The sequence below is a fragment of the Zalophus californianus genome, chromosome 15, assembly GCF_009762305.2.
Source record: "Zalophus californianus isolate mZalCal1 chromosome 15, mZalCal1.pri.v2, whole genome shotgun sequence".
NCBI lineage: Eukaryota > Metazoa > Chordata > Mammalia > Carnivora > Otariidae > Zalophus > Zalophus californianus.
The window spans coordinates 33,181,697-33,207,828 of NC_045609.1; the positions used below are offsets into that span (position 1 = coordinate 33,181,697).

The window sequence follows — 26,132 nt, forward strand, 5'->3', positions numbered from 1 at the left end:
CTGAGGGAGGAAATGACTCACCTGGAAGTCAGGTAGAGGCAGCCTCACTGAGCCCTGGGCAGACCCTGGCTGGCTCCAGCCCTAAGGTTGCCCTACCTGGGGTCATCAGAGTGGTGTGCCCCGCGCCCCCCCAGGATAAAGTTGGATTGGGATCGAGGCCCAGGATCCCACTAGGCCTTTCTCGGGTTTTCTCTGCTATTTATCTCACAGGGCCTAGGGCAGACTCTAGGCCTCTGACCCTACTGTGGGCCTATGGTAGTCCCCAGCTCAGTCTGAGGGGGCCAGACAGGTTGAAGGGACTGACTGTGGTCCTCTCCATTAGCCTTGGCAGAGACTAGAGTTCCAGAAAGAAGAAAGACCCTGTTCAGTGGGGAGAAGTGGGAGGAGTGATGACCCTGGTTTTTTGTACGCCGAGTAGGGGGCCGGTTTGCCCTGGCTGCCCACGTCTGAGGGATCTCTCGGAGCCTGGGACTTTCCGTGCTAACTGGGAGAATCCTGAGCTGCCTGGGCACCCTGGTGCTGAGTTGTAGGCCACCTATCTTAGGGAAGGGGCAGGTGTGAGGAGCCTATTGGGATTTGCTGGCCCAGTCCCACCTAGGCAGTGTGGGAGGACCAAGTCCCCGGCTTGTGCTCTCTCCGCAGCTGGGGGATGGTTCTGTTTACCTCCACAGGAGAGGGGCTAGGCCAAGAGCTCTGGGCCTGCTGAGAGACCCGAGAAGCACTTCGGTTGTCCTTGCTAAAGCAAGTGAGGGGCAGCACGGGCCAGTCAGCACAGGGCTGGGTGCAGGGGCAAGCAGAGCGGCTCTGTGAGGAGGGGGGCAAGTCCCTGGCATGGACAGGGGCCGGGGAGAGATACCAGAGGAGCAGGCAATGATGACGAGAGCACAGGGTTTGCGTCAGGGAGGCGCGGCGCCAGGCCCGCTTACTGCCGGTGCCTCAGTGTCCCCACCTGTAAAGGCGCAGGGGGGTACGTGCCTGCCTGCCTCCAGTACCTGCAGTGAGGAATCTGAGGTGATTCTGGGGTGCTGGGCAGCAAAGTGGAGAGCAGGGGCTGGGGTCACTGTTAGCCGGAGAGGCCTTGCCAGGGCTGACGACTCGCAAAGCTCTCCGTTGCTCGGGAGGTGAGGGCGGAGGAGGACTCTGCCCTCCTGTCATCCCAGATCAGTCTCCGGGCGGCCTGCCTTGGGAGAACATGGCTCCTGGCCCTTGAGGCCTCACCTCGTCAGGTGAGCTGAGACCTAGGCCCAGACCTTGCTGGGGACATCCCCCTCCACACACACTTGGCAATTGTCCTCTTCTTCCTCAGGGCGAAGGCTCTTTGTCCCTGGACCAGGGGTGAGTGGCCCAGGCAGCAGCCCTGGCGCAACTGAGCTGAGTGAACTTAAGCCAGCCATTTCTCTTTCCTGGACCTCGGTTTCCTTTTTGGTGAAATGGTGGAGTTGGATTAGTTCTCTGTTTTTTAAATATTTACTTCAGTGGTGGAGCCTCTTCTCCAATCCAAGTTCCAACTGCACTCAGTGAAAGAGATAATGGGTGACTGAAACACAGGTGGGGCTGGAACACCATGCTCCCCTCCCCCACTGCACCCCTGGTGGCCCAAGGGCTTGAGGGGACACGGTTTGAGAACCCCTCTGCAGGGTGCCTGCCATCTCTAACACTCTTTTATTTGTGGCTCAAGGCGAGGATGTCTCCCCGGGCTTGCCCAGCAATTAGATCACAAGCCCAGTCCTTTCTGGCACCTTCTATCAAGTGTAGAAACCCTCATGTTCTCTAACTCCTGGCTCCTGCTGACACTGAGGTCTGTCTCAGCCTTTGTTACCAAGTTCAGTGGGGCCAGAGGCCCCTTGTCCCTTCTTAGGGAAGTTACAGAAACAGAACATTATATGCCACAGATAAGCTTTTGGCAGCCGTTCTGGGCTCCTGAAGGATGTCCCCATACCTCTTCTCCTGTGCCCCCGGTCTCCAGCCTGCGGGACAAGTCTGAAATTCCCATTTGACAGATGACGGAAAGGCCTTAGGGATCTTATGAGAGGGGCTCAAGGTTCCATCGCTTGGAGGTGCAGAGTCAGGTGCCGGGCCAGGAACCCCGGTCCTCTCCCTAGGCCTTCCCTGGGTTATGCCTGGGATGCTGGCACCTGCAGGTACCAACGACAGAAAAAGGAGGTAGGAACCTATCAGGGAGCCAGGAAAGAGGGAACACTTCCTCAAACCGTGGAGCAGGCATTTTTCCCAGCGAACCCCCCTCGCCCCCCATGCCAGCCCACTGTCTTCCCTGCTTCAGAGAGGGGCAGGGAGGGCAGCAGGAGGGAGAGGCTAGGTATCACAAGCTGAGAGTGCATAAACAGATATGGGACAATGCCAGCCGCCAGGCAGCTGACGCGGGGTCGCCCAGGAGCCCTCTGGGCAGGGGGTGCCCACCTTGACATCAGCAGCACCCTGGAGGGACATGCAGTCTTCTCTGGCTCTCCTGACAGCAGGCGGGGGGTGGGGTGGGGGAGCAGCCAGAGGCCCCTCTGCCCCCCACTCCATGTGTCCCTCCAACCAACTGGGCTGGAAACACGAGCCCAGGCAACAGTTCCCTGAATGGGGTGACAGCCTCGGCCAGCCGGCTTCGGTGCTAATGATATAAACAGACGTGGGTCATGCCACTCCATCCCATGGCCCGAGTCCAGGCCTGCCACGAGCACCCTAGGCTGCCCGTGAGCTGGGCTCAAGTTCTGGGGTCCTGGGGTGAAGCTGGGTCCAGGGGGGACCCCAGCCCCTGGGTTGGCCTGTTTGTACAAAGCCCACCCCAGGGAGCCCAGCAGCCCTGACCCCACAGTTAACAGAGGCTGACATTAAGGACGAAACTGGTGAGGTCCATGGGAGGGTGATGATAATCAGACCGCATACTTTTAAACGATACAAGTGAAAAGCGCTTCTTTATGTATTTCAAAATTATAACAAGAAATTTTAAGTGCTACAAGTGAAACATGATACAAATGTCCTTTACAGCTGAGGCTTGAAACCTGATCTCTAGACTTTGTGCCCAGTGGCTTCAGTGCTGAGAAGGGCCGGGAGGGAGACTGAGGCCTGTAGCCATCTGGACAGAAGCAGCCTGAGCACTTGCCTATGTGCCATTTACAGCCTGGGGCTCACAGCCTGAACACCACCGAAACGGTTTCTGCCCACGTAGCCATGGGCTGGCGGTCAGCAGGTAGCAGAGTGGTGACCCCAAGGCCCGTGGCCAGGGCAGTACGGGGGCAGCTGAGGGCCAGAAGTGGGTCTGAGCCCCGGAATGGCTGGTGCCACTGGCACAGTCCCGAGTGCTGGAGAGAGCATCCTCTACGGCCCAGGGGCTGGGAGCTGCTTCAGACAGGCCCAGGGGTCCCTGCAGGGATGAGCCCTGTTTGTGATTCGCGCCCCTCCCCCCGCCAGCCCCTGGTGCGCCCGTCCTCACTGAAGGAGAGCAGACATGGGGCATTTTCAGCAGGACTCTGCTTCCCCCAGGAAGTGAATAAAAGGCCCTCCTCAGGGAGCGCCTGGGTGGCCCAGTCGGTTAAGTGTCTGACTCTTGGTTTGGGCTCAGGTCATGATCTCAGGGTCTTGGGATTGAGCCCTGCATTGGGCTCCACACTCAGCACGGAGTCTGCTTGAGATTCTCTCTCCCCCTCTCTCTGCCCCTCCTGCTTGTGCCCTCTCTCTCGCTCTCTAAAATGGATAAATAAATCTTTAAAAAAAAAAAAAAGGCCCTACTCAGTGCTTATCCCCCAAGACTGGTCATCTTCCAGCACCGGCCAGCAGCATGCGGGTGGCACACCTCACGTGAGCCCTCTCGGGTCTCGGGGAGGTGCCCCTAGTTCTGTATGCAGCTTTATGGCTGCAAAGCTCCCTACAGGGTGACCGTGGGCAGTGCTGGCTGGCTGGAGAAAGCAGTGGAAGGATAGCCCCGAGTGGCCATCAGAAAGGCGTGTGGACGCTGAGAGGCCCCCTTCTTCCTTCAGCTGTGTTCATTGGAGGCCCCACTATGCCCAGGGCTATAGCACCGAAGAAGATGCACAGGCCCCAGACAGGCCCTTGCCTCTCCAGGGTGCGAAGCCTTCACCTAAGAACTGCACAAACACCTCCGGACTTACAGCGTGAGATGGCGGGGCTGGGCCAAGGCTGTGGGAACATGGCAGGCCTCCCAGAGGAGGTGGGGTGCAGGAGCAACGGGGAGGTTGCTGGCAGAAGGAACTGGGGCAGCATGTCAGGGAACGGTGGGTGGAGGAGGCTCCAGCGAGCAGCCGGGTTAGAGCGTGAGGGCCATGGGCATGAAGCAGGAACCTGAAAAAGGCCTCACTCCCTCCATCTGGCCTCCATTTTTCTATCTGTAGGAAGAGACCACCAGCATCCTCCTGTGCTGCTCAGGCAGCTGTCTCCTGGGCTCCCTCACTGTGTCCATCAGAAAAATGGCAAGAATCCAGTTAAGGGAGTGGGGTTACTGACCAGAGTCCCCGAAGGCCCTGAGCCTGACCTCTTGCCCTTCCCAGCACCAATTTCCCTGGGGGAACTGTCCGCCCTGTCCGTCCCCAAGGGCAAGCCCAGCCAGAGTTGGATGGGCATCCCTGCCCTCCTGCACCAAACCACGGCAGGGGAAGCAGGGGTAAGGATGGACGCGGTGTGGCAGTCAGGACCCCACTCTCCTCCCAAGCCAAGCCCCAACTCTTGGGCGCTAGGGGGGGCTGCTTGATCACGTGGGTCCTAGAGAGTAGGGTGCCTTTCTCACACCCTTTTTTTTTTTAAGATTTTATTTATTTATTTGAGGGAGAGAATGAGAGAGAGAGAGAGAGAGAGAGAGCACATGAGAGAGGGGAGGGTCAGAGAGAGAAGCAGACTCCCCGCCAAGCAGGGAACCCGATGCGGGACTCGATCCCGGGACTCCAGGATTATGACCTGAGCCGAAGGCAGTCGCTTAACCAACTGAGCCACCCAGGCGCCCTCTCACACCCTTTGTTGTGTCTGGGTCCTGGACCTTTATTACCTACCCAAACAGCTGTGGGGCGATACAAGCTACAGGAGGCCTAGGCCTTGTTCCCGGTGAAACAGCCCCCCATGAGAGGCTGGGGGACGGGGTGACAGTGCGCACACCCTAGGCCTCCAGCTTTCCTTCCACCACCTGCCTCCCTGGTGGCCAGCCTTTTAGGGTTTGCTTGTGCCCATCAACCTCCCCCGAGGGCAGGGCCCAGCACCCTTGAATGTGGTCACTTCCGTGCCTCCCCAGCTCCAGGACTTTGCTCACGACTGTCCCTTCTAGCCGGATACCCACTCTGCCCCCAGCCCTGCTGGACTCCCCCCTCCTTCACAGGTGCCAGTTCCTTTACCCAGACCCCCCTGCTGGAGCTGCTCACACCTGCCACACTCCCAGCTTCCTTTCCATCACTGTGCCCCGCCCTCTGGGCTCTGTCAAAGGTGGCTTCTCCCCCTGCCTGGCTGCCACTTCTGTAGGTTCAGGGCCTGCAATGGGCCTTGAGCCACCGCTATTAATCTTTGTTATTTTTGTCAACTGAGGACACGTAACAGGACTTAGAGCTTCCTGTGTCCCAGATGCCTTTTAAGTGCTGTATATGTGACAACGCTTTTACTCCCCACAGTAACCCAATGAGGTAGGTGGTTTTATGACTCTCGTTTTAAAGATGAGGAAACTGAGGCAGAGGGGAGTTAAGTGACCTGCCCAGGGCCACCCAGCTAGGAAATGATCCAGCCCAGGCAGCTGGGCTGCGGGGTCCACACTGATACCCAACACCTAACTGACCTATGTTGTCTCCTAGGGGTGATGTCAACTCAGGGAAGCTGCTGGCCCAGTGGGGTGGACACATGTGTAATTGCAGGAGAGGGTGCACCTGCTCCTCAGATTAAGTTTCTGTTTTCCCTAGTGTGGCTTTTTCCCTTTTCTGCCCTTCTGGACAGGCCTCCCACCACTCACCAAGATTAACGAGTGGGGTTAATCTTGAGTACAGTGAATCCAAGTTTAGCAAATGTTTGCAGAATGATTGCTTTGCTACAGACCCCGAGGCCATGCAAATTTCATGGGGACCCTTGGGCATCACCTTCCCTTCCCCCCCAAGCTTCGGTTTCCTGTTGTGGGAAATGCGCTGACTCGCCCAAATCACAAGGTGTGACATCTGGGAAGGATTCTGAGTTGCTCCAGAACCGACACTGTGTCAACAGTCTGTTTACCTGAGTCTTGGCACTGCGGTCTGGGTGCCTGCCCTAGACAGTCGGGTGACTTTGCCTGGGGAGCCAGGGGCAAGGAGGAGATTCTGGTGGGCCAGGGTGTGTGCTCCTTGCCCCATGGAGCAGTTCCCTTCTGGAGGCCTGGGGGCGGCTGGGACGAGAAAATAAGCTGGCAGATCCTGGGAGCTTGGAGGAACTAGTGGCTCGTTTTTTTGCCACCTGACAGTGGGTGGGGACACTTGTCAAAGACTTTTTTGCAGCCAACAGTGGGACAGAGTCTGTCCCGCCCCTTCTGGCCTGCTGAGCTGCCCGCTGAGGGTAGGGGGATGGGAGGAGTGAATGGGGGCGGCCGGCGATGCCTCTGCCAACTGCAGCTAACAAGTGGTAGCTCGCAGACCGGGCAGGGTCGGCGGGGGTGACCCCGGGCAGGGACAGCCAATGAGCTCCCCAGCTGCAGTGGCACCACCGGGCAGCCTGGCTGTCTTTGGCTGGAGCGGCAGCGGGAGGGGCCTTAGGCCGCCAGTCAGGGCCGCGGGGCCCTGTCTCTGGGAGGCCCCGGCAGATCTGCGGCTCCATTCACAGAAAGCTGTCCTCGGGCTGTCACATTTTTAACTTTTCCGACCTTCTAGGGGAGGAGGGCGGGCTGTGGGGTCGTGTGGGAAGTGTGTCTGGGGAGGACTGTGCAGCCAGAGATGGAAAGAAACTCGAACCTTCCCCCTGCTCTGGATCCGGAGTGGGCTCTAGCTCCCAGCTGGGGAGGAGGGAAGATGCTGTTTTGCTCACAGCAGGGATGGAGAGAAGGAGCAGGAGCAGGGGAAGCAGAGGTTCCGAGGGACCCCAGGAGCCTGGCCTGAGCTCCGTACCCTGTGCCTGGAGTCAGACTTGGAAGAATACTCGTGACCGAAGTGGCCGTCAGTTGGGGCAGGGGGTGAGGGCGACAGTGGGGCTGGTCACCCAAGGCTGCTGGTGGTGTGGGCTGGGCTGTGTCAGTAGGAAGAGGTGTTTGCACCCCACCTCAGCCCCCCTACTCAGTGCAGACCCACCGAGGCCAATCACATAATAAACATTTATTTATAGATGTACAATTGTAGAATTCTAATTCAAGAAATACAGCTTCTCAGGGGATCCTTTAGGATCTATGTTCTTATTGCACATGGGTCAGCCCACCTGGGGACGTCTACCAAGACCAGATGGTAGGGGTGGTGGCGGCAGAGCACCGGGGCCACCATGGGCGGGGCGCTCTTGCCCACGTCCAGTTCTTATCGTCTCTCTGGGCCGGGGTGGCTGCCGCGTCACAGGGTAGGATCTCATTCAAAAATCAGACCTGACACTTCTTTACCAAGCTTCCTTTCCCAGCAAGAATCTTAATTCAGTTGGGGGGGGGGGGGGACTTAAAAAAAAAAAAAAAAGAGCCAAGAGAAACTCAGGGAGGATGGTTATCACCTCCTGGCTGGCAGCCCGGGGAAGTAAGGCTTTGGAAGGTGGCAGGCTCCAGGACACACCCACTGCCAGAGGAAAATTTGGGAAGAACGGTAATTCCAGAAGGCCCAGTATAAACTGTCGGAATAAATAAAACCTCCCTCCCTTCCCCTGGCAGCAACTGCTGTTGTGAGAAAAATCCTCACTTCAAGGTGAGTAGAAAACCCTTCTGGTTCGGGTGCAGCCTTTGTCCAAAGTGCAACAGACGGCCGAGTGGCATCACGTCCGTGGATGGTGGGAAACAGAGGTGACCACAGGCCCAGACTTTCTTCAGGAGTCGGCTGCTGCCCCCAGGGTCTTGGGCATCATCTGGCTGACTCTTGGAGGAAGAACCGTCTGGAGTCCTTGGTGCCTGACTTGGGAAAAACCAGCAGCCACAACTCGGAGCTGTGCCCTGGGGCATCTATAAGGCAAAAACCACTTTGGGACTGAGGGGGGGGCGGCCAGGCAGAACTTGGTCCCCCTCTAACCCTGCTCTCTGCGGCGGGGGGGGGGGGGGGGGGGCAGAGGGCTCCTGGGCCCCAGGCCCAATAGCCCACCTGAGCTGACCGAAGCTTGTGGCGGGTGGTCTCACACCCGCAGGCGGCCTGGGGGGGCGGGCTCCACTATGACTGGATCCTGACAGGGCACCTGGCCCCAGGGGCACTTTCTCCTCTGAAAGCCTGCTCCCCTCCAGCTTCATCGTAACCCTGGCAACCTCTGAGTTCTCTACACTTACACTATCATGATTACCGCTGCCATCAAAAGCAGGCCGGGGCTGAGGGGAGCGTGAAAACCTGCGACCGGACTGCCCCTCAGGCTGTCAGCTATGGCCAATGTTTAGCCTCTGAAGGACCAAGTTACCTTCCCCACACAGGCCTTGTTTTCTAAAACAGGGAAGAAATCAGCTAAACAACTTAACCAAATCCCTGCATAGTTTAAAAAGCAGACTATATATATATATATATATCTTTAAATATGCTATTTACATATAAATAGATATATATATATATACACACACACACACACACTTGTACTTGCTCTATAAATCACATTCTATGGAGAGTTCTCGCCCCTCCTCCTCCTATCCTTGGCCAACGCCTCTGACTGGCTTCCACGGAGAGGTGACCGGTGGGGGTTCCCAGGAGGGGGAGGAAGGCAGTTGGGCGGCCCCTCCCCCAGCCCTTTCCACAGCCGTTTGCTCCAAGTTTTACATTCTACTTTCGTTGCCATGGTTTCCGTATCCTAGGAGAGAGCCGAAGTGGAGCCTCTGCCAGCCCGGGGAGGAAGGGAAGCAGCCCCGCGGCAGGTTTTCCTGTCCTAAGAGCTTTCAGCATTTACTGGGTGAGAGAGAGGGCAGCTGGGCGGCGCTCGGCCTCCAATTCCATTTTAATTTTTTTTTCTTTTTATGTCTTTCCTTAAATACACAGTCCATCACCTTGGCTCAGTGCATGTCACCAAAAATTCTCCAGGGATTTCATGGTCTGGGGAGGAGAGTGGGAACAGTTAGCTCAGCAGTCCCGGGGCCTGGAGCCGCCAGCTCAGCCTGCACAAACAAGCCGACCCCCGGCTGCCGTCCTGCCCACCTCGGCCCCAACCGGTCTCCCTCCTGCGCTCTGTCATTCTCCCGGAGGTGCTAGCAGATGGCCTCCAAGCACAGCGTCTGGGGCTGGACCCTTGCCAAGGGGGGGGGCACAGGCAGAGGACGGACGGGCAGGTACCGACACAGAGAAGCACCTTCGCCAGCTCTGCTCCGCTCTCTGGGCTCGGTCCAGTCTGTCCCCTCCGGCAAGTGCTGGGAGCCGAGCTCGCTACCCACATGCAGGGGCAAAGGAGGCGGAAGCCTATGACCAGTGACTTGGCATTTTTTCCCCACCCCTTCTGTACTAAAGGCTCTGCCTTCGACCCTCAACTCATGCCGTCTGCTCTCTCCCCTAGACCACAGGTGAGACGCGCCCGGGGCAGGCCGAAATGCCTCCAGGCTGCGGGTGCACTAGCACTTGAGAGAGCGCCTTGGATTCCACCAGAGGGCAAGGGGTCAGGGTACACAGGCCTCTCCTGCTCCCAGCGTGTTGGCTCCCTCCCCGGCCCACTGTGGGGCTGCCCATCCATCCTGTTCCATTTCCTCCTGCCTGGAAGGCCAGAGCAAGAGCATGGGATCTTGGCCCACCCATTCTCATGGGTTTCTTCCTGATGTCAGGTGGGGAGTGTGTGTGGGGGGGTGGGGTGGGGGGGGCTATCCTGGGACCAGAAGTACTTGGTGGCCTAAACAGCAGGGCACAGATAGTAGTCTGTTGTCCTTGGGAAAGGGCTATGGTGACTTGGGGGCTGGATGAGACCAGGGAAACACACATGGCCCTTAGCAGTGGCCTTCAATTCCCCCTTCTGTCTGGCTCTTGGGCTCCCCACATTCCCAGGGCCAGGGAGTTGGGAGCAGGGTAGACTGGAGCGTGAGAGGCCTGAGCATACCCTGGAGCTGCCCCAGCTCTGCAGGCTGGAGGTCAGGCTGGGGACAAGAAGTCTGTGCCCTAATCAACAGGCCATTCCCCTCTCGCCCTCCCGCCCTCCTCTGCCTCATGACCAGGGCCAGAGCTGCCAAGAGTTGCAGGGCAGAGGCCCTGGCTCATACTTGGACCTCCGTGGCGTGGCTGGCCCGGGACTATCCATGCAGGGAGGCCTGCACCTCTGACAGTCGGTTACAGCTCGGGGTGCCCATCCTCTGCGCCTTGTGGTACATATCCGTGTCACCGAAGTAGCGGGCCCGGTATAGCAAGCCTTCCTCTGCAAAGCAACGGGGCAGAGTTAGGGTGCACCTGGGGTCTCCCAAAGGCTACTAGAGCACCTGCCCAGCCTGCAGGAGTGGGAGAAAGGCTGTCAGAGGCCCTGGAGCTGCGGCAGAGCTGGCCTCCCTTCAGGAAAGACCCTGGAGAGCAAAGACTATGATCCCAGTTGTGAGAAGGAAAGAAGCGGTCATCCTGGCTCGACCGCGCTGGGGTCCCACAAACTGAGCTGGATGCCTGATCACTTGGCAGCCAGGACACATGCTCCGGCCTATCTCGACATCCTTACCTCTGGCAGCCAAACTCAGGCTGATGCCCATGATTTACAGGAACATGGAGATCTCTAGGTAGCCCCTGGCTCCCAGCCCCACGTAACCAGGGGTGGGGTCCCGCTCTGGACCAGGAGGTGGCTGGTACAAGGCCGTGCCTGGTGCTGGGTCCACAAATCCCTGGCGGGCAGAGTTCTCTCTTCCCTGCTCTCAAGCTCTGGCCGGTGACCCACACACACTCACTCTGCTGCTTCTCCTTCCAGCAGTTGTTTCGGAGGTTGGCGATGTAATCGTCTTCCACGTTCCGTTCAACTGTTTTGAGGCTGGAGCCCGTGTACTCCTTAGAGAAGGTGTCTGCCACGTAGTAGACGACATTCAGGTGGTCAGTGACTCGCCTGTGGACATGGCCCACCGACCTGGCCGGAAATACATCAGGCACAAAGTGGGCACCAGCGCCCAGGCCCAGGGCAGCTCTAAGGGACAACAGGGCCCCCCAACAGGAGGACTTGCTTCCTTCCTAGCCAGAGCGGGGACTCGTACAACACGCAAAATGAGGGTCTGAAGGACTGGCAGAGTGTCCCTCCCATGCAAGGGGTCCAGACTATGGCCAGCCCTGCTTACCACACTGCTGACCTGCGGCCTGTAGGGAGAAGCCCCTTTTTGAGAGGCCCTGGTCGGCGCAGGAAGGGAGGCTGGGCTCGGCTCCTGATTAGGGGTGTGAGTCGGGCTCCTTGTGCTTCCTATCTCGGCATTCCTCCCCTAAGCCGACTGTTGCCCAGGGCCTGCCTGCCTACCCGGGAACTCTCAGTCTGGAGTTCAGAGGCTTAGAAACAACATGACAGAAGGACTCCGAGGAGCTGTGGCCTTCCAGCTCTCGGTCCTAGAGACCGAGAGGGCTCTGCAGGCTGTGGGAAGAGCCTTGACACACAAACAGAAGACAGTGCTGGGGGGAGGACAGCCCCTACCTGCCCCCTGTTGCCTCTGCAGCTGCAGAGCAAAGGGCTGGCTGGCAACAGGCCTCAAGAGAGCCTGGGCCGCCTGCATGGGCCCAGCAGCCCGACTCTGCCCCCTGCTGGCCGAGAGGAAGGCCGTCAGGCTCCCAGGCGGGGCCAGGCTGCTTTGGGAGCACAGAGCTCCCACCAATAGAAGCTGAGCACCCACTCTATAACTATGCATCAGATATGGTGCCAGGGGCTGGAAATAAACGAGGGGAGCTGATACCTTAAAAGGCCAAATAACTTGCCCTAGTTCACTACTGGCAGCTGAGACCATATATTCATTCAACAAATACTGGGGAACATTTCTGACAAGTCTGGCATTTTTTAACAAACATTTTGCTTATTTCTTTTAAGGTAATCTCTATACCCAACATGAGGCTCGAACTCAAGACCCCGAGGTCAAGAGTTGCACGCTCCACCGAATGAGCCAGCCGGGTGCCCTGAGCCTGGCATTTTATGTGTACTACTCATTTATTTTTCACAAGCAGATAGATGTTGTTATTCCCACTGTATAGATGAGGAAACCAAAGCCCAGACCCTTGTCCAGGGTCACACAGCTGCTTAGTTAATAGAGTAGCTGGGATTCAAAGCCACCTTTGCTCTGTTTGATTTTACAGGCCCTATTCTTTCCATGGCCCCAAGGCCCCCAACCAGAACTTAAGAGCAGAGGTTCTTCTCTCAAGGTCAGCAGACAAGGGGGGGGTGCATGAAGCCTGTGAAATCATGTGCAAAACTGTGTGCATGTGCAGTGTTCGAGGGAAAAGATCTTCAGTTTTCACTCCATTTTCTTAGGGGACCGTGATCCTAAAAGATCAAGAACCTAAGCTCAACAGGGAAAGTGTGTTTTCTGGATTCTAATCCAGATTTCTGCACTGTGATCAAGGATGCACAGGACGGGGAGGAAGGCCGCTGATGGGGGCTGAGAACCCCAAGTCCCTGTCGGCCCAGCACCCCAGTCCCACCCCTAGGCGCCAGTACTCACGGCCGTGGGCTCAGGCTGTATGGAGGGCTGGAGACCATGAGCTGGCTGAGCGCCGACACGACGATCAGGATGAGGATGGGCAGCAGCTGCACAAAGACGCCCAGCCCGCCCTGGAGGGAAGGGCCAGTGGTCACCCAAGCTGGCTGTGGGTGGGCGCTCCGCGGCGGCCGCAGTCACCACCAGCTTCCCGGGCGGCACGAGGCGCAGCCGCCATATAAACAGGCCACGACACGACTCTCTCGCCCCACCCCACCCCCAGGGCCCCCGAAATACAGACGCTCCTCCACCTGCCAGCTCCCCTAGATGAACACAAAACGGCAACTGGTGTTACACAGAGGAACAGGGTACCTGCAAGTGTCTGCTTGTCAGACGGTACCAAAAACACGAGCAAGAGCAGCTGCCTCCAGGACGCTGGCAGGCAGGGCAGGAGGGAGGTGTTCACTACATAACCGATTCCAGAATCGCCAGTTACAAAATTGTAAGTAAAAACACATTTGTTCACCGTGTGATAATTTGTGATTTTAAAAACTCTTCTGTATGTTTAATACACACATACACACGGTTTAAAAAAATGAATAAATAAAAACATAAGGCCACACTGACCGAACGTAGGGGACCCCCTCCACCTGCCACAATTTTCAATGCTCTGGAATCGTCCACGGTATCTTAATGTTGGTCAGCTAGCTGTTCCTTAACCTGTGGCATTCAAAATGCTTTCGAAGCACTGTCTGGTTATAGTTTTTGTGTACATTTTTTAAGAGTGCTGGAAAGAAACAAGAGTCAACAACCTCTGTTACCCTTTACAATTCTCTTGTGAAGTTTCACTTCCCATTGCTTAGAAAATGCCACTGTGGCCTTATGAACAAATGGACTGCACAAAGGCCATTCACACTCAACCCTGTCTGTAGGTGGAGAAGTTTCTGCATGACATTCCCTAACAGAGGCCATCAAAGCCCCACTCCTCCTGGGCAGCACTGTGGAGTGTGGCTCCCTCTGGTGTCGCTCGCAGAATGGCAAGGGGAGGGGGGGCCCAAGATGGCTCCTCAGCTGAGAATGGTGGGGGCAATGCCCTCCCAGAATGGACAGCTGGGGATGTCACTTCCCCTTCAGGCCCTGCACCCTGGGTGGGGCCTGGCACCCTCCCCTGCTCTCCCCGGTGCCCTCCTCACTCACGTCACCCTGGTTCTCCCTGCGGTCCTGCCTTTGCTGGTAGGTATAGCGCATGCGGCCGTTGCTGTAGACGTGGACATTACCTGGAGATGAGAGGGACTGAGTCAGGGGGTGGGACTGCTGGGAAGTGGGGGGCTGGCATCCAGTCTTCCACCATCACCCCAGGGAGGCCTGTGGGGAGGGCGGGGTACTTACTAGACGGGAAGCCACCACCAAAGAACATGTTGAAGAGGTCCTCAGGGGAGATGTCCGCCTCAAAGCCACGGTGGAAGTCCCCATGCCCATGGCCGTGCCGGGCTGCCTGGCTCTTGTCATCACCGAACTGGTCATACTGCTTCCTTTTCTCTGGGTTACTAAGTACCGCATATGCTGTGCCAATGGCTAGAAAGGAGGTGTTAAGTCAGGCTTGAAGACATGGGGCACGCAGGGGGAGGCTCCCATGATGGCAGCCAAGAGCTCCCTTCCTTTAGGTACTCAAGTGGTGCTTTAGGAAGTGGGAGTCCCTGGGGCCAGCAGAAGTTTGGCTGTTGGGCACGTGTAGGAAGCAGGGCAGGCAGGAATAATTCTGAGTGGATCTAGGCAGTCTGGACAGAATTTTCTATGCCCCAGGCCCTTTATGGGCCTTATCTTATTTACTCCTACAGCAACTGCCGGGAAAGGCCAAATCACCAGGTTGTAGTCAAAACTTCTCCACTGCCGGTAGTGTGGCTTGGCGAGCCCTCTCCTCCCGGGGGTCCAGGTCCCAGCATCTGTTCCCTGGCCTGGCCCCAAGGCCTCCCCATTAGGGCTCCCTAGGCAGGAAACCTGTGCCTCAAAGGACCAGCTCCAGGCCCTCCTTAGTCTCTTGCTCCTTCTCAAGCGGCTCACTCTCTCAAAAGAGCGGGTCAGAGCTGCATCTGCAACCTGCAAACCTTGAGAATAAGGAGGATCCCCTCCTCTTGCCATCGCCACGAGGGCATCCGTAATCCCCGCCATCCCCGGCAGCCGGGCTATGTCTGGCCTCTTGGCGTCTGTCGTGCAGGCTGCAGGCAGAAGGCAGGGCTGGAGCGACGTCAGCCATGGCTACCTTGCCTACCCCCTCTTACTGACCTCCCCCTGGGGCTGGCTGACGGGGATGACGCCTTCAGACTACCCCCACCCAAGCAGGACGGACCCTAAGCAGCCTGGAATGGAGTAACAAGGCTGGGCCTGGGAGACAGCACAGCAGGTCTCAGGGGTCTGCTCTGCCATCTGCTCCGCCAAAGGCTCCCCTCTTGGCTGTGGTCACTGCCTCACGCGAGTGCGTGTGTAGCGCAGGGCTGGCTGCTGGAGATGAGGAGGCCACCAGGCCACGGACCTGAGGCTACTCTGCCCCTCAGCACAGGGAAACTGTTACCAAGATCCCAAGATGGGGATGTGCATATGGGTGAACCTAGGAGGCCTCCTGCCCCTCAATCGCTATGCCACCGTGAAGCCACTGGTCCTCAGCTCCCCTCCTGTCATTCCTGGGGAACTTGGAGGAAGGAGAGGCAGGGTTGGTGCCATCGGAGCTCTGACAGACTCTGTAGGCTGGAGGTGGCCACTAGGACTTTCTTTCCAGGAAGCAGCTCCTGAGCCCAGGGGACTTGGGTCCAAGGCCACTTCCTGGAAAGATTGTCTTGGCCTCTTATTCCTTCCGAAGGGCAGGAGATAAAAACACCAAACAGCAGGGAACCAAGGCTCGCTTACCTTTGAAAGCTTCAGTGGCACCAGGTGCGTGGTTCTTGTCTGGGTGGAACTTGAGGGCCAGCTTCCGGTAGGCCTTCTTCAGGTCCTCATCGGAGGCCCCTCTGCTCACCCCCAGGATCTCATAGTAATCTTTACACTGCTTGACCCTGGGGAAGGGGTAGAGTGGGCCCAGGGCCGTGAGGTGAGGGCGGCAAGAAACGAGTGTGGGCACACAGCTCTGAGCAGGCTCAGGGGGACCAGCAGGGCACGGCTGACAGCAACTCTAGGTCAGCTGTCAGACCTCGGGGACAAGGGAGCCTCAGGAAGCTCCACCTGGGATGGGGAGTCAGGTAGGGCCCAGGGGAAAACACCCAGAATACATCCGGGATTTCCGAGGGGGCAGCTGCTGTGTTTCAGGCCAGGAACCATTTCCCTTTGCTAACAGCACCCTCACCGGAGGCCACCTCAGGACTGTCAGTGTCTGTGCAGGGCCTGCCCAAGCCCTGGAGGGATAACCGTTTCCTGTCTCCATTCTGTGCCACACAGGCTCTGGTCTGAAAGGGTCTTTGTTGGGGGCGGGGGAGAAGCTGAAAGGGGAGCCTGAGCCCCATCTCTGATAAGCAGAGCTATGTAAAGAGCCGGGGCTCGCTGGCCGGCCGGCAGCACAGGAAGCCAGCCGCGGCGGAGTTAGCACTTCCAGCCCCCGCCGTGGGTTGTCGTGGTGGGAGGGGACAGCAGAGCCCTGATTCCCACACTGTATTCTGGGGCCTGGTGAGCCGGCTCAGCTGGAGCTCGTCCACCCTCAGGACCCTCCCAGGGCCCACCCAGACCACAGGCAGATGTGACGTGGAGGACAGGCTGCAGGAAGCCTGCTCTAGATCTGGAAACTTCCCAGCAGCACCAGGCTCCAGCCCCTCTACCTTTTTACTGCTGCTACTTGCTCTGCAGTGTAGCCTTTAGTGCTCTCTCCTCCTCCAGCTTCTCCGTTGGCCGAGGGGGCATCGGTGCCACCTGCTTTCCTGTGGGTCGCGTCTGTGGGTTGGGGATGGTCACCGGCAGACTGTGGTTTCTGGTTGAGGGACTCAATCAGGGCTGTGCGAGGCAAGCAAAGCATTCAGGGCTCCTGCTCCAGCAAGGCCACGTGCCATAGCTGAGGGGCTGCCTGGTCCTGGGAGAGGCCAGGACCCCGCCCCCACCCCGCCTCCCACCTGCTTCTTCTCCCAGCAAAGCCACTAGCTCCGTCCCTGACTTGGGCCTGGGCTAGGGCTGCGCGGGGGGCGGTGCGCATTAGTGGGATAGCCGCCTACAGGATCCACAGATCTCAGCAGTTGTCAGGGTAGGGGTTATTTTAAACCTTTTTTTTTTTTTAGGATTTTTTTTTTTTAAATTATTTATTTGACAGAGAGAGACAGTGAGAGAGGGAACACAAGCAGGGGGAGTGGGAGAGGGAGAAGCAGGCTTCCCGCCGAGCAGGGAGCCCGATGCGGGGCTCGATCCCAGGACCCTGGGATCATGACCTGAGCCGAAGGCAGACGCCTAACGACTGAGCCACCCAGGCGCCCCTAGGATTTTCTTTTTAAGTAATCTCTACACCCAACGTGGGGCTCAAACTCACAACCCCGAGATCAAGAGTTGCATGCTCTACAGACTGAGCCAGCCAGGCACCCCTGGGTATAGGTTAACTTAAAACTCTGCATAAAAACATACCACAAACCCTTCAGGTTTTAAAAATCCCAAAGTAGTGTGCTTATTTATTTTTAAAAAGATTTATTTATTTGAGAAAGAGCATGAGAGAGAGCACATGAGGCAGTGGGAGTGGCAGGCAGAGGGAGAAGCAGACTCCCCGCTGAGCAGGGAGCCCAATGTAGGGCTTGATCCCAGGACCCTGGGATTATGACGTGAGCCGAAGGCAGATGCTTAACCGACTGAGCCACCAAGGTGCCCCCCCAAAGGAGTGTGTTTAACAGACTCTGTTGAGATGGGCAAAGTGCTCTGCCCATCTCAAAGGAGACCCCACTTAGCAGGACCACCTGTTTCAGCTGGGATTGGCGGGAAAGGCCTCCTGGAGGTTTTTACTTAGCTGTGAAGGGGAATGGAGGCAAGGAATTTGCGCCAGAGGGCCAGACATGGTAGGAGACCCAGGATAAAGACAGCCTCTGCTACTTGCTATTCTTCACACGTTTCGAGTGGCTGGCCATGTCAAACATCCTACTTCAGTGTTCAGAGTCTAAGTAGGACATCAGCTGTCACCCTCAGACAGGGTCCCAGTGACTCAAACCCAACTCCACAGTTCCTGCTACTCAATCAGGAAGAGCCCAAATCTCTGGCCAAAGTTCCCTGTGCCCATTTATTCCAGGCACACAACTAGTTCTGGAAACCCTGGTCATGCCTGGGGTACAGTGCCCTGGGAAGCCAGGCACCTGGACTACTGCAGGGACCCAGGACACTGTGCTGAGGAAGGACAGCACTGCCCCCGGCTGGTCCCCAGTTTCTTTCAAACATGCCAGGAGCCTTCTGGGCTCAATGCACCGTGTTGGGTGTCAGACACCCTCTAAAGCAACATACCTGCGCCTCACACAAGGGGCCAGGGGCAGGGCTTGCTGGGAGCAGAACCCTGGGACTTGAGTGGGACACTGTACCCTGAGCTGCTGCTGTTTGAGGTGGCCTCCCTCAGAAAGGAGCTGTCGGTCAAGCCTGCCTCGCATGAAGGAGGCAAGCCCGGGAGGGCGTGCCGAGCGCTCACCGTGTGCTAGGCAGGCCCGGACACGGTGCTCTGCGTGTACTAGTTCACTTAATCTGAACAATGGCCTTAGAGGCTGGTCTCACTACCACCATCCCCATTATAAAAAAGAGCCGTGTGTGTGATCCAGTGGCCCATGGCTGCATAAGCTGGGAGGTAGCACTTAATGCCTGGATGCCCAGCTCCCAGAACCTTGTTCTGAACTATGCTAGCCCGGACTGCCTGAGTCTGGCATTGGGCATGGGGAACCCTTTCCAGCACAGTCGTTCCAAATAGAGAAGTTAAATTCAGAAAGACCTGGGTTCAAATCTCAGCTCAGTCACGTCCTAGCAGTATGGCCCTGGCCGATAAAAAATCGACAATCTGTCTGAACCTCAGTTTCCTAGGGGATCCATGGCTAATGGGGTGTATGAGGATGAAATGAGATAACGTGTAAGCACCTGGCACAGAGTGAAAGTTCAAAATGAGTAGCTGCTGATATTATGACACAGGCTGATGAACTGGCTGGCCGGGGAGGGGACCCGAGCAGGTGGGGCCAGGGAGCTCCAGGGCTTAGGAAGGCAAAGTGTCAGCACTCAGCAGGCTTTGGACCCAGCCAGAACCATGAGATTTCAGACTGTCCCAGATGCCAGGTCCATGCCAGGCAAACAAAGAGAACAAAAGATGAAGAGATGCTGATGGAGATGGGACAGAGGGAGGAGCCAGTTTGCTGGGTTGGGAGGGCATTTCAAGAACTTATTTCAGTTTCTCTGGAAGCCTCAGTGGTCCAGGCTGAGCTAACAAACCCTAAGGACAACACGACCAACCATTCAACTGCTACAGATAGATACATAGGAGCATCAGCCAGGGGGTGGGATGGACCCGCTCTAGTATTCCTCAGGGAAGATTCTGGAAACTTTTCAGGGTAGTTACATGGAGTCAGCCACTCGAATTTCCTTACATTGCAGAAAGGGAGCCCAAAGGGGAATGGATGTGCTCTGGGCCACACAGAAGGCTCCTGCTTGAGTTGGCAAATCAAGATTTCTGGTTGCTGCCAAGCAGGTCTCCCTCCTGGCCTGGACACTGCCTCCGCCAGACCTGCGGGATGTGACTGCCTCGCAAATGTCGCAAACGAGTATGACACAGAACCGCCTAACGTGACGATTCTGGAGTCAGACGAGGTTGGGTTCAAACCCTGCCTCTGCCCTTGCAGTAAAGCTGGGAGACATCTAAAGAGACAGAAACCTGGTGGAAGAAACGAGAGCTGCAGTGGGAGAGGAGAGCACTTGTACGGTCCTAGCCCCCAGTGGTGGCCCCTCCTCAAAGCCAGACTGGAGGGTGAGGCTGGCTGGGTTCAGGGCCGGCTCTGCCGCTTGCTAGCAAGGTCATCTTGGACAAGTCAATTTAGCTTCTTCATGTAACACTGGATCTCCCTCAAGGGAGTTGAAAGAGTAGACGAGCAAATGCATGTAAAGGACTCAGCACAACACTCAGCAAACATTAAGTGTCCTCTGTTACTGTTCGTTTTATTTCCAGGCTCTCTCTGTGTACCTGTAGTGCTCAAAGTGAGTCGGGAAAGGGAGGCCAGCGTAGGGCAGCAGCCTGGGAGCAGGCCTGGACAGTGTGGCTCCTTTGCTGATGAGCCATGTTAGCGAATCCACCAGTGAAGGCGTGGTCTTGGCCCTCACAGGGCTGCTTGGAGGCGTGGATAAGATTCGGTGAACGGAAGGGCTGAGTGCACAGTAGGGCTCAGGAAGGCTGACTGACCTGCATGGACAGCCCCACCCTGGACCTCACCAGTACATCACCATCTCTCACTCTGACACTCTGAAAGCAAAATCCCTCCCCCACCCGCTGGCCTTTCCAGCGTGGCCTTCCTGACTTCCCCAGGACCCTCAAGCAGCCTGAGCTGCAAGATCGTCCAGGATAACCCTCTCTGTGTGTGCTGGGGAAACTGAGGATGTTCTTATCGGCTCCCTGAAAAATCTGGTACTTTCCACCATTGTTGCAAGCCTCAGGCAGAGGCCATGCCCAGCGGGCTGCCAGTTGCTGGATAGAAACTCCCAGAAGGGGACTGACCGGCCCCACTAGCCCTGCCCTAGGACTTCCCAGCTCAGGGCCCTGCTACTACTCCACAGTACAAGTGTCCAGCCATTGGTCCCACGTCCTGCAGCATAGCCTTTTCACTGTGAGGTCCCTCGACCCTTCAACGTTGCTGAGTCTCCTCTCACCCTAACCTTTCCCTCTGTCTGTCCTTCCACTTCTCCTAGACCAATCTTCTACCCATGCTCTTGATCCTTCTTGACTTGCCCTTTTCCCATTAGGCCTGATCATGTTGCTCACCACCTCCCCGACACTCCACTCCATGGCCACCTGGCTGCTCTCTTTCCTGGGATCGCCTCTTCCTGTTGTCGCTCCATCTCACTCTGTTGCTTCCCCAGTCTCTGCCCGTTTGCTAAGGGCAGATGTGGCCCGTGGTGGTGCCTGCAGCAACCTCCTCTGCGTGTTCGACACTTTCCCACAGTGACCCCAGCCAGGCCTGACTCCAGTGAGCACCTTCAAACTGACAACCAGACTTTCAGCTGGAACATGGGGCTCTCTCCTGAGCTCCACGCTGACAGCTCCTTTGGAACAGCCACTGGCACCTTGCACTCTACCCATCTCTTCCCACCCACCATCCTCAACCTTGCTTTCTCCCCGGGGACACAGGCTTGGATTCTGTGTCCCCGTTTCTCCTCAGCATACCTCTCTCACACAAGGTGTGGTGCCGCCTCTCCAATGACCTTATCCTCAGCTGGGGAATGTCTTATCTCAGGCGCTCAGAGCTCCTGACCTAGTCACTGCAGTGAATGGTCTCCCAGTTGGTTTCTAACTCTCTCTCTCTTCCCTCTCATTAACCCTTCATGCTGTTCTCTTTTAAGAAGAGTACACTTATCTTATTCCTGCTATCAGAATCTTCAATGGTCTTTTCACCAACTACAGAATAAAATGAATATCCTGGTCTGGCAGGAAAGGAGTTCCACAATCTGGCCCCATCCTACTTTCCAGCCTTCAATATCTCTATACTCAAATTACCACCTCCACAGCTGCCAAATCTTGCTACACCCAATCCTCTCCCCCAAACCTCACACCTTCCAGCCTCCATGTCTTCCCCAGTATGTCCTTCTCCAAGTCTGTTCCCTTCCTCCAAAGTGCAATTCAAATGCTGCCTCTGTCTTCCTCCCTGAAGCTTTCCCTCACTGTGATCAACCACTATTTTCCATCACCTGTGTTCTACCATTATTTTTAAGTCTCACTAGACTGCTGGTAGTTCAGAGTTCAGCACTCCCTCCCCAGCACTCCGCTCCAGCTCACCAGACTGTGAACCCACGGGGGGAAGGGACTGGGTCTTTCATGTCTAAACTTCAGTCCTCGTATCTAACAGCGTGCTGAATTTTTTCTTTAACCACAGTATTATTTTTTCTATAACTTTGTCTCCTTCGCTAGATTATAAGCTGCTTGAGGTGAAGGATCATGTCTTACAGATCCAGCCATATCTGCACTTAGCACCAAGCAGAGGACTTTGCAAATAAAACAAAGTCTTAGCATTGAACAAGCACCTGGAATGAGCTCAAACCTCAAACAGCAAGTGTAAACTACCCAAGATTTTTTTTAACCAAGACTTCTTCATCCCACACTACATTAACCCCAGGTCCTTGTCGGCTCAGTACAGGGCTGCAGATGATTTAAGGTGAAGTTTAGAGAGGCATGAGGCATACAGTCTCTCCACAGTAGCGGGAATATGACAATCATGCAGGTGACTATTCTGCCTGAACAAATTCCATTTCTTGAGCCCCGGGAAGGACACCAGTCCAAGCCCCCGAACTGGCCCAGGAGGCTGCTGACAGAAAGAGCCCCAAAGGCCATGTTGTTACCATCCTTTCTTGGCTGCCTGCTCCTGAGTCCCCAAAAGCATTAGAATCAAACAGGATTCTGAGACTGGCGGGCCCCCATCCCACCATGCTCCTCTCTTACAGAGTGTGATTTATTTCTCTAGGGAAGCTCCTTGAGCAGGTTACCTCAGGAGTCCTGGCAAATACAGACTGAAACCCTTTCCAAGAGAAGGCAAAGAGGCCAAAGATCAACCTGTAGTCAGGAGGAAAACTCGACCGTTCCAGGTGATCTCTTCTGCTGGTGGTCACCCTTCTCAATTCCAAATGTGGGCAAAGAAGGTTAGGAGGCTGACTGCTCTTTCATTTCATTCCTCTATTAAACATTTACAGAATCACAGAACTTTCCAATTTCTAGCTGTGTAATCTTGGGCAAGTCCCTTGCCTCTGAGATATTTCCTCATCTACACAACAAATCTTTGCTCTGCCTCCCCGATAGGGCAGGCTCAAGTGAGAAAATGCACTTGAAAGAGCTTTCTTTCTTCCTTCCTTTTTTTTTTAAAGATTTATTTTATTATTATTATTTTTAAGTCATCTCTACATCAAAGTTGGGGCTTGAACTTACAATCCAGAGATCAAGAGTTGTGTGCTCTGCGGACTGGTCCAGCCAGGCACCCCTAGAAGGAGCGTTCTAAACGGAGAAGCCCTATGGTATTACTGTTACTCACATTATCTGCACCAACCCTCTAATTTTCCAGCTAAGAAAACCCAAGCTCAGAAAGATCGCATGGTGTAGCAGTCAGGATAAGAACTCAGGTTAACTGAGTGGGAGTACCTGTTACACACCAGATGGTTTACTGCATCATAACTGATGGTATGATCCCTGTATCTTTAATGGTCTCTCTTTTTAAAGATTTTATTTATTTATTTGAGAGACTGAGAGAGAGAACACGAGCAGGGGAGAGGGAGTAGAGGGAGTGGGGGAAGCAGACTCCCCGCTGAGCAGGGAGTCTCATGCAGGGCTCAACTGCAAGACCCTGAGATCATGACTTGAGCCAAAGGCAGACGCTTAACCGACTGAGCCACCCTGGTGCCCCTCTGGACTACCTCTTTCTCCCTTCTAGCTTGTATTAAGAAAAACTTCTCTCAAGTCTTAGTTTAAAGAAAAAGACGGTTCCTCTTGAGTAGCTGAGACAACCTCGCTAATCCCTCCCTGGCTTGGAAGCCCCAGCCCCGGGACACTTAGCAGCCTTGTGCTGTCCAGCCGTCCATACGGGGGTCACTGAGGGACTCTTGTGGGCGAGGGTGGGAGAGGTGCCTGCGGCCAGCGTCTCCAACAAGCCCCGGATCTCACAGGCGGGTGAAGAGCTTCCAGGAGGAAGTGAGGGGCCCGCCCTCAGGGCAGCCGGTGCAAGGCGGTGGTGTGGAGCCGGGGGGAGGGGGGGAAAGGCAGGCTCTACTTTCGGGAGGGTGTTCCCTGGCCCTCGCCAGGAGACGTGCTAGGGAGTGAAGATTTGAAGACACCCTTCCAGGCCGTGCGAAGGTCAGAAGTCCTCTTTCCCTCCCCAGAACCCATTCTCTCCGTCATAGGAGTTATGTTTATTTTCCTAAACTATAATAGTTCCCAGGCCGGCAACCGACCCTCGGCCACCGAATGGCCCCTTGGGAAAAGTAGTTCGATTTCGCTTCCAGGTAAGTTCCCTTCCCCTCGCCCGCCAGCGCCTCTCATCGTCGGTAACTCCAAATCTCAGAGGGTTCCACAAGCACCCAAAAAGTTGAAGTCGCGGCCGCCCCCGGCATCAGGTGTCGAGCGTCCCGGAGAGGCGTGAGAGCGAAAGACTACACCTCCCAGCGGCCACCGCGCGCCTCAGTGCGCAGGCGTAGCCGCGCCTCGCTACCCCTCCCCCTCCTCCAACTGTTCCCCTCGGTCCGTTCCCGTATTCCCCCCATCAGTTCTAATGGCCCCTCTGTCTCTCCGGCACTTCACACTCACCGCGAACTCGCGGCGTCGGATACAGCCGCTGCGCCTTCTCCAGGAAGCGGAGCGCCCGGTCAGGCTGGTTGCTCTGGATGGCCTTGAGGGCGATGCTAATACAGCGCTCGGCTTCATCCTTGTTGGATTCCATGGCGGAACCAGAGCGCGGAACCAGGGAGGGGGAGGTCGGGCGAGCGGAGGGCTGCGCCAGCTGCCGGCACGTCGCGGGGCAGGCGGGCGCAGGATGATGACATAAACCCATCGCCCCTCCTTTTGCGAGATTTGAGCGAGGGCGGAAGTGCTACCGTATGTCTTCTAAGAGGGGGACAGCTAGGAGAGGTATTAACGAGGGGGCATGCACAACATTCCTGGATCCCAGAGGGTCAATTCGGAGGTCTTAAAGTTGAATATGCTTGCACGTTCTTGGTAGTAACCCTGTGAGTTTGAGACGAAAGTCACTTATTTATTCGTTCCAGAGAGATTTGCGAGGCTGGGTGTACAGTGGTGAACAAAACAAAGCCCCTGCCCTCATGGAACTTATATTCTAGTCTGTGTAGGGAGGTAGGAGGGAGACTGAAATATTCAGATAGCATTCAGACAAATGCTATGAAGAAAATAAAGAAAAAAAGGGAATAGAGAGTGGGAGGTGCTATTTTAAATAGGCTGATAAGAAAAATCTCTCAGAAGCTGGCATTTTAACGGAAATCTGAATTCAGGAGAAAGAGCAGGTATTTCAGGTACGACTCTGGAGGGAAGGATGGTCCATCCAGGCAGAAGGAAGAGCTCGCAGAGGCTCTGACACGGGAATTTTCTTGGTGAATTATTACAAGATCAATGAGGAGCATGTAGGATTACACTCTGCAGTGGAATCGGTTCTATCAGGCTTTCTTTCAAAACTACCACTCCAGTGAAAGCAGTCTTGTCAAGCTTACCCACATTGCCAACTCCATTGGTCATTTCTCAGTCCTTTGTTTGTGATGCCTTTTAAAATCAAGTGGCGATGTCAAGTGGGAAGCTGTATATATGTAGGGTTTAGGGAAGAAGATGGGGATGGAAATACAACTTTGGAAAATATCAGATGGTATTTAAAGCTATGAGACTAGATAGACAAAGGAATGTAAATAGTATTTACAGCTCTGGCCCTGAATGCACCGAGGAATTGAGCGTAGATAGGGAAAGAGTCAAAAGTCTGATTACTGAGTCCTGCAGCACCCCCGTATTTACAGGTCTGGGAGAGGAGGAGAAGCCAGGAAAGGAGAATGGAGAACCTACTGTGAGTAAGAAAATGAGTTCTCTCAGAGGTCAAGTGAAGCAAATGTTTCAGGAGGGAGGGCGGGGTCCAACTTTGGCAAACCCGGTGGGGAGGCCAAGCAATAGGATGACTGAGAACCCGTGGATGTGACCATGTGGCGGTCAGTGGTGACCGTGACAAGGTTGCTCTCAGTGGATGGTAAAGGTGAAAACCTGATAGGAATGAATTCAAGAGACCTCTGAGGGTGAGGAAGAAATGGGATTGGTGGTGGAGAGGAACATGGAGAAGTTGTTGTTTTGTTTTGTTTAATCCTGTGATAGGAATCATTTAATTGGGCAAGAAATGTTGGTATTGCAGGAGAGAGAGGAGATGATCACAGGAGTCGATGGGGGGTCTGGGGCACAAGACGTGGCCGTAGCTGTGTGGACGACTCACTGATTTTCAGCAGGGAAGGCAGTGTGGCTAGGTACACGCAGGGCAGCCGCTAAATTTGGAAGTGGGAGCATAAGGAAGTTCTTTTCAAATAGGATTTATTTTCTCTGTGTAATAAGAAGCAAGGCATCCTTGGCTCCACATGCTCACTCCTTGGAAATCTCTTCGCATCCAGCTTTCCTTCCCATCCCCACAGTTCCCTTCCTAAAGCAAACACTTAGGACTGCCTGCTGGCTGGTGGGAGACTAGCCTGGTGGCAAAGAGATCAGCCCCTCCTTGGGAAGACAGCCCTACACTTGGAGAAAGGGTTTCCACAGATTGACGGGTCCTTAACAGATGTTAATGGA

The 26,132-nt window shown here is 55.7% G+C and overlaps 1 protein-coding gene across 6 annotated transcripts; it reads right to left on the reverse strand.

Annotated features, from left to right (window-relative positions):
- Positions 1-7,247: 7,247 nt before the first annotated feature.
- On the reverse strand, positions 7,248-24,350 carry DNAJB12 (DnaJ heat shock protein family (Hsp40) member B12). 6 transcript variants are annotated; one of them, XM_027596513.2, is made up of 10 exons: positions 24,120-24,350; positions 16,459-16,630; positions 15,560-15,705; positions 14,048-14,233; positions 13,856-13,935; positions 12,683-12,792; positions 10,946-11,118; positions 10,337-10,434; positions 9,092-9,137; positions 7,956-8,077 (listed from the first exon to the last, which is right to left on the reverse strand). In XM_027596513.2, exons 1-9 carry the CDS (start codon positions 24,250-24,252, stop codon positions 9,108-9,110), a joined length of 1,128 nt encoding a protein of 375 aa, XP_027452314.1. In that variant the 5' UTR covers positions 24,253-24,350; the 3' UTR covers positions 7,956-8,077; positions 9,092-9,107. The 6 variants fall into 6 exon arrangements, 5 of the variants coding, with proteins under 5 accessions (XP_027452312.1, XP_027452313.1, XP_027452315.1 ...); XR_003520375.2 differs by having other exon boundaries at positions 7,989-8,077; positions 10,283-10,434; XM_027596511.2 differs by lacking the exon at positions 9,092-9,137 and having other exon boundaries at positions 7,248-8,077.
- Between the last annotated feature and the right edge of the window lie 1,782 nt (positions 24,351-26,132).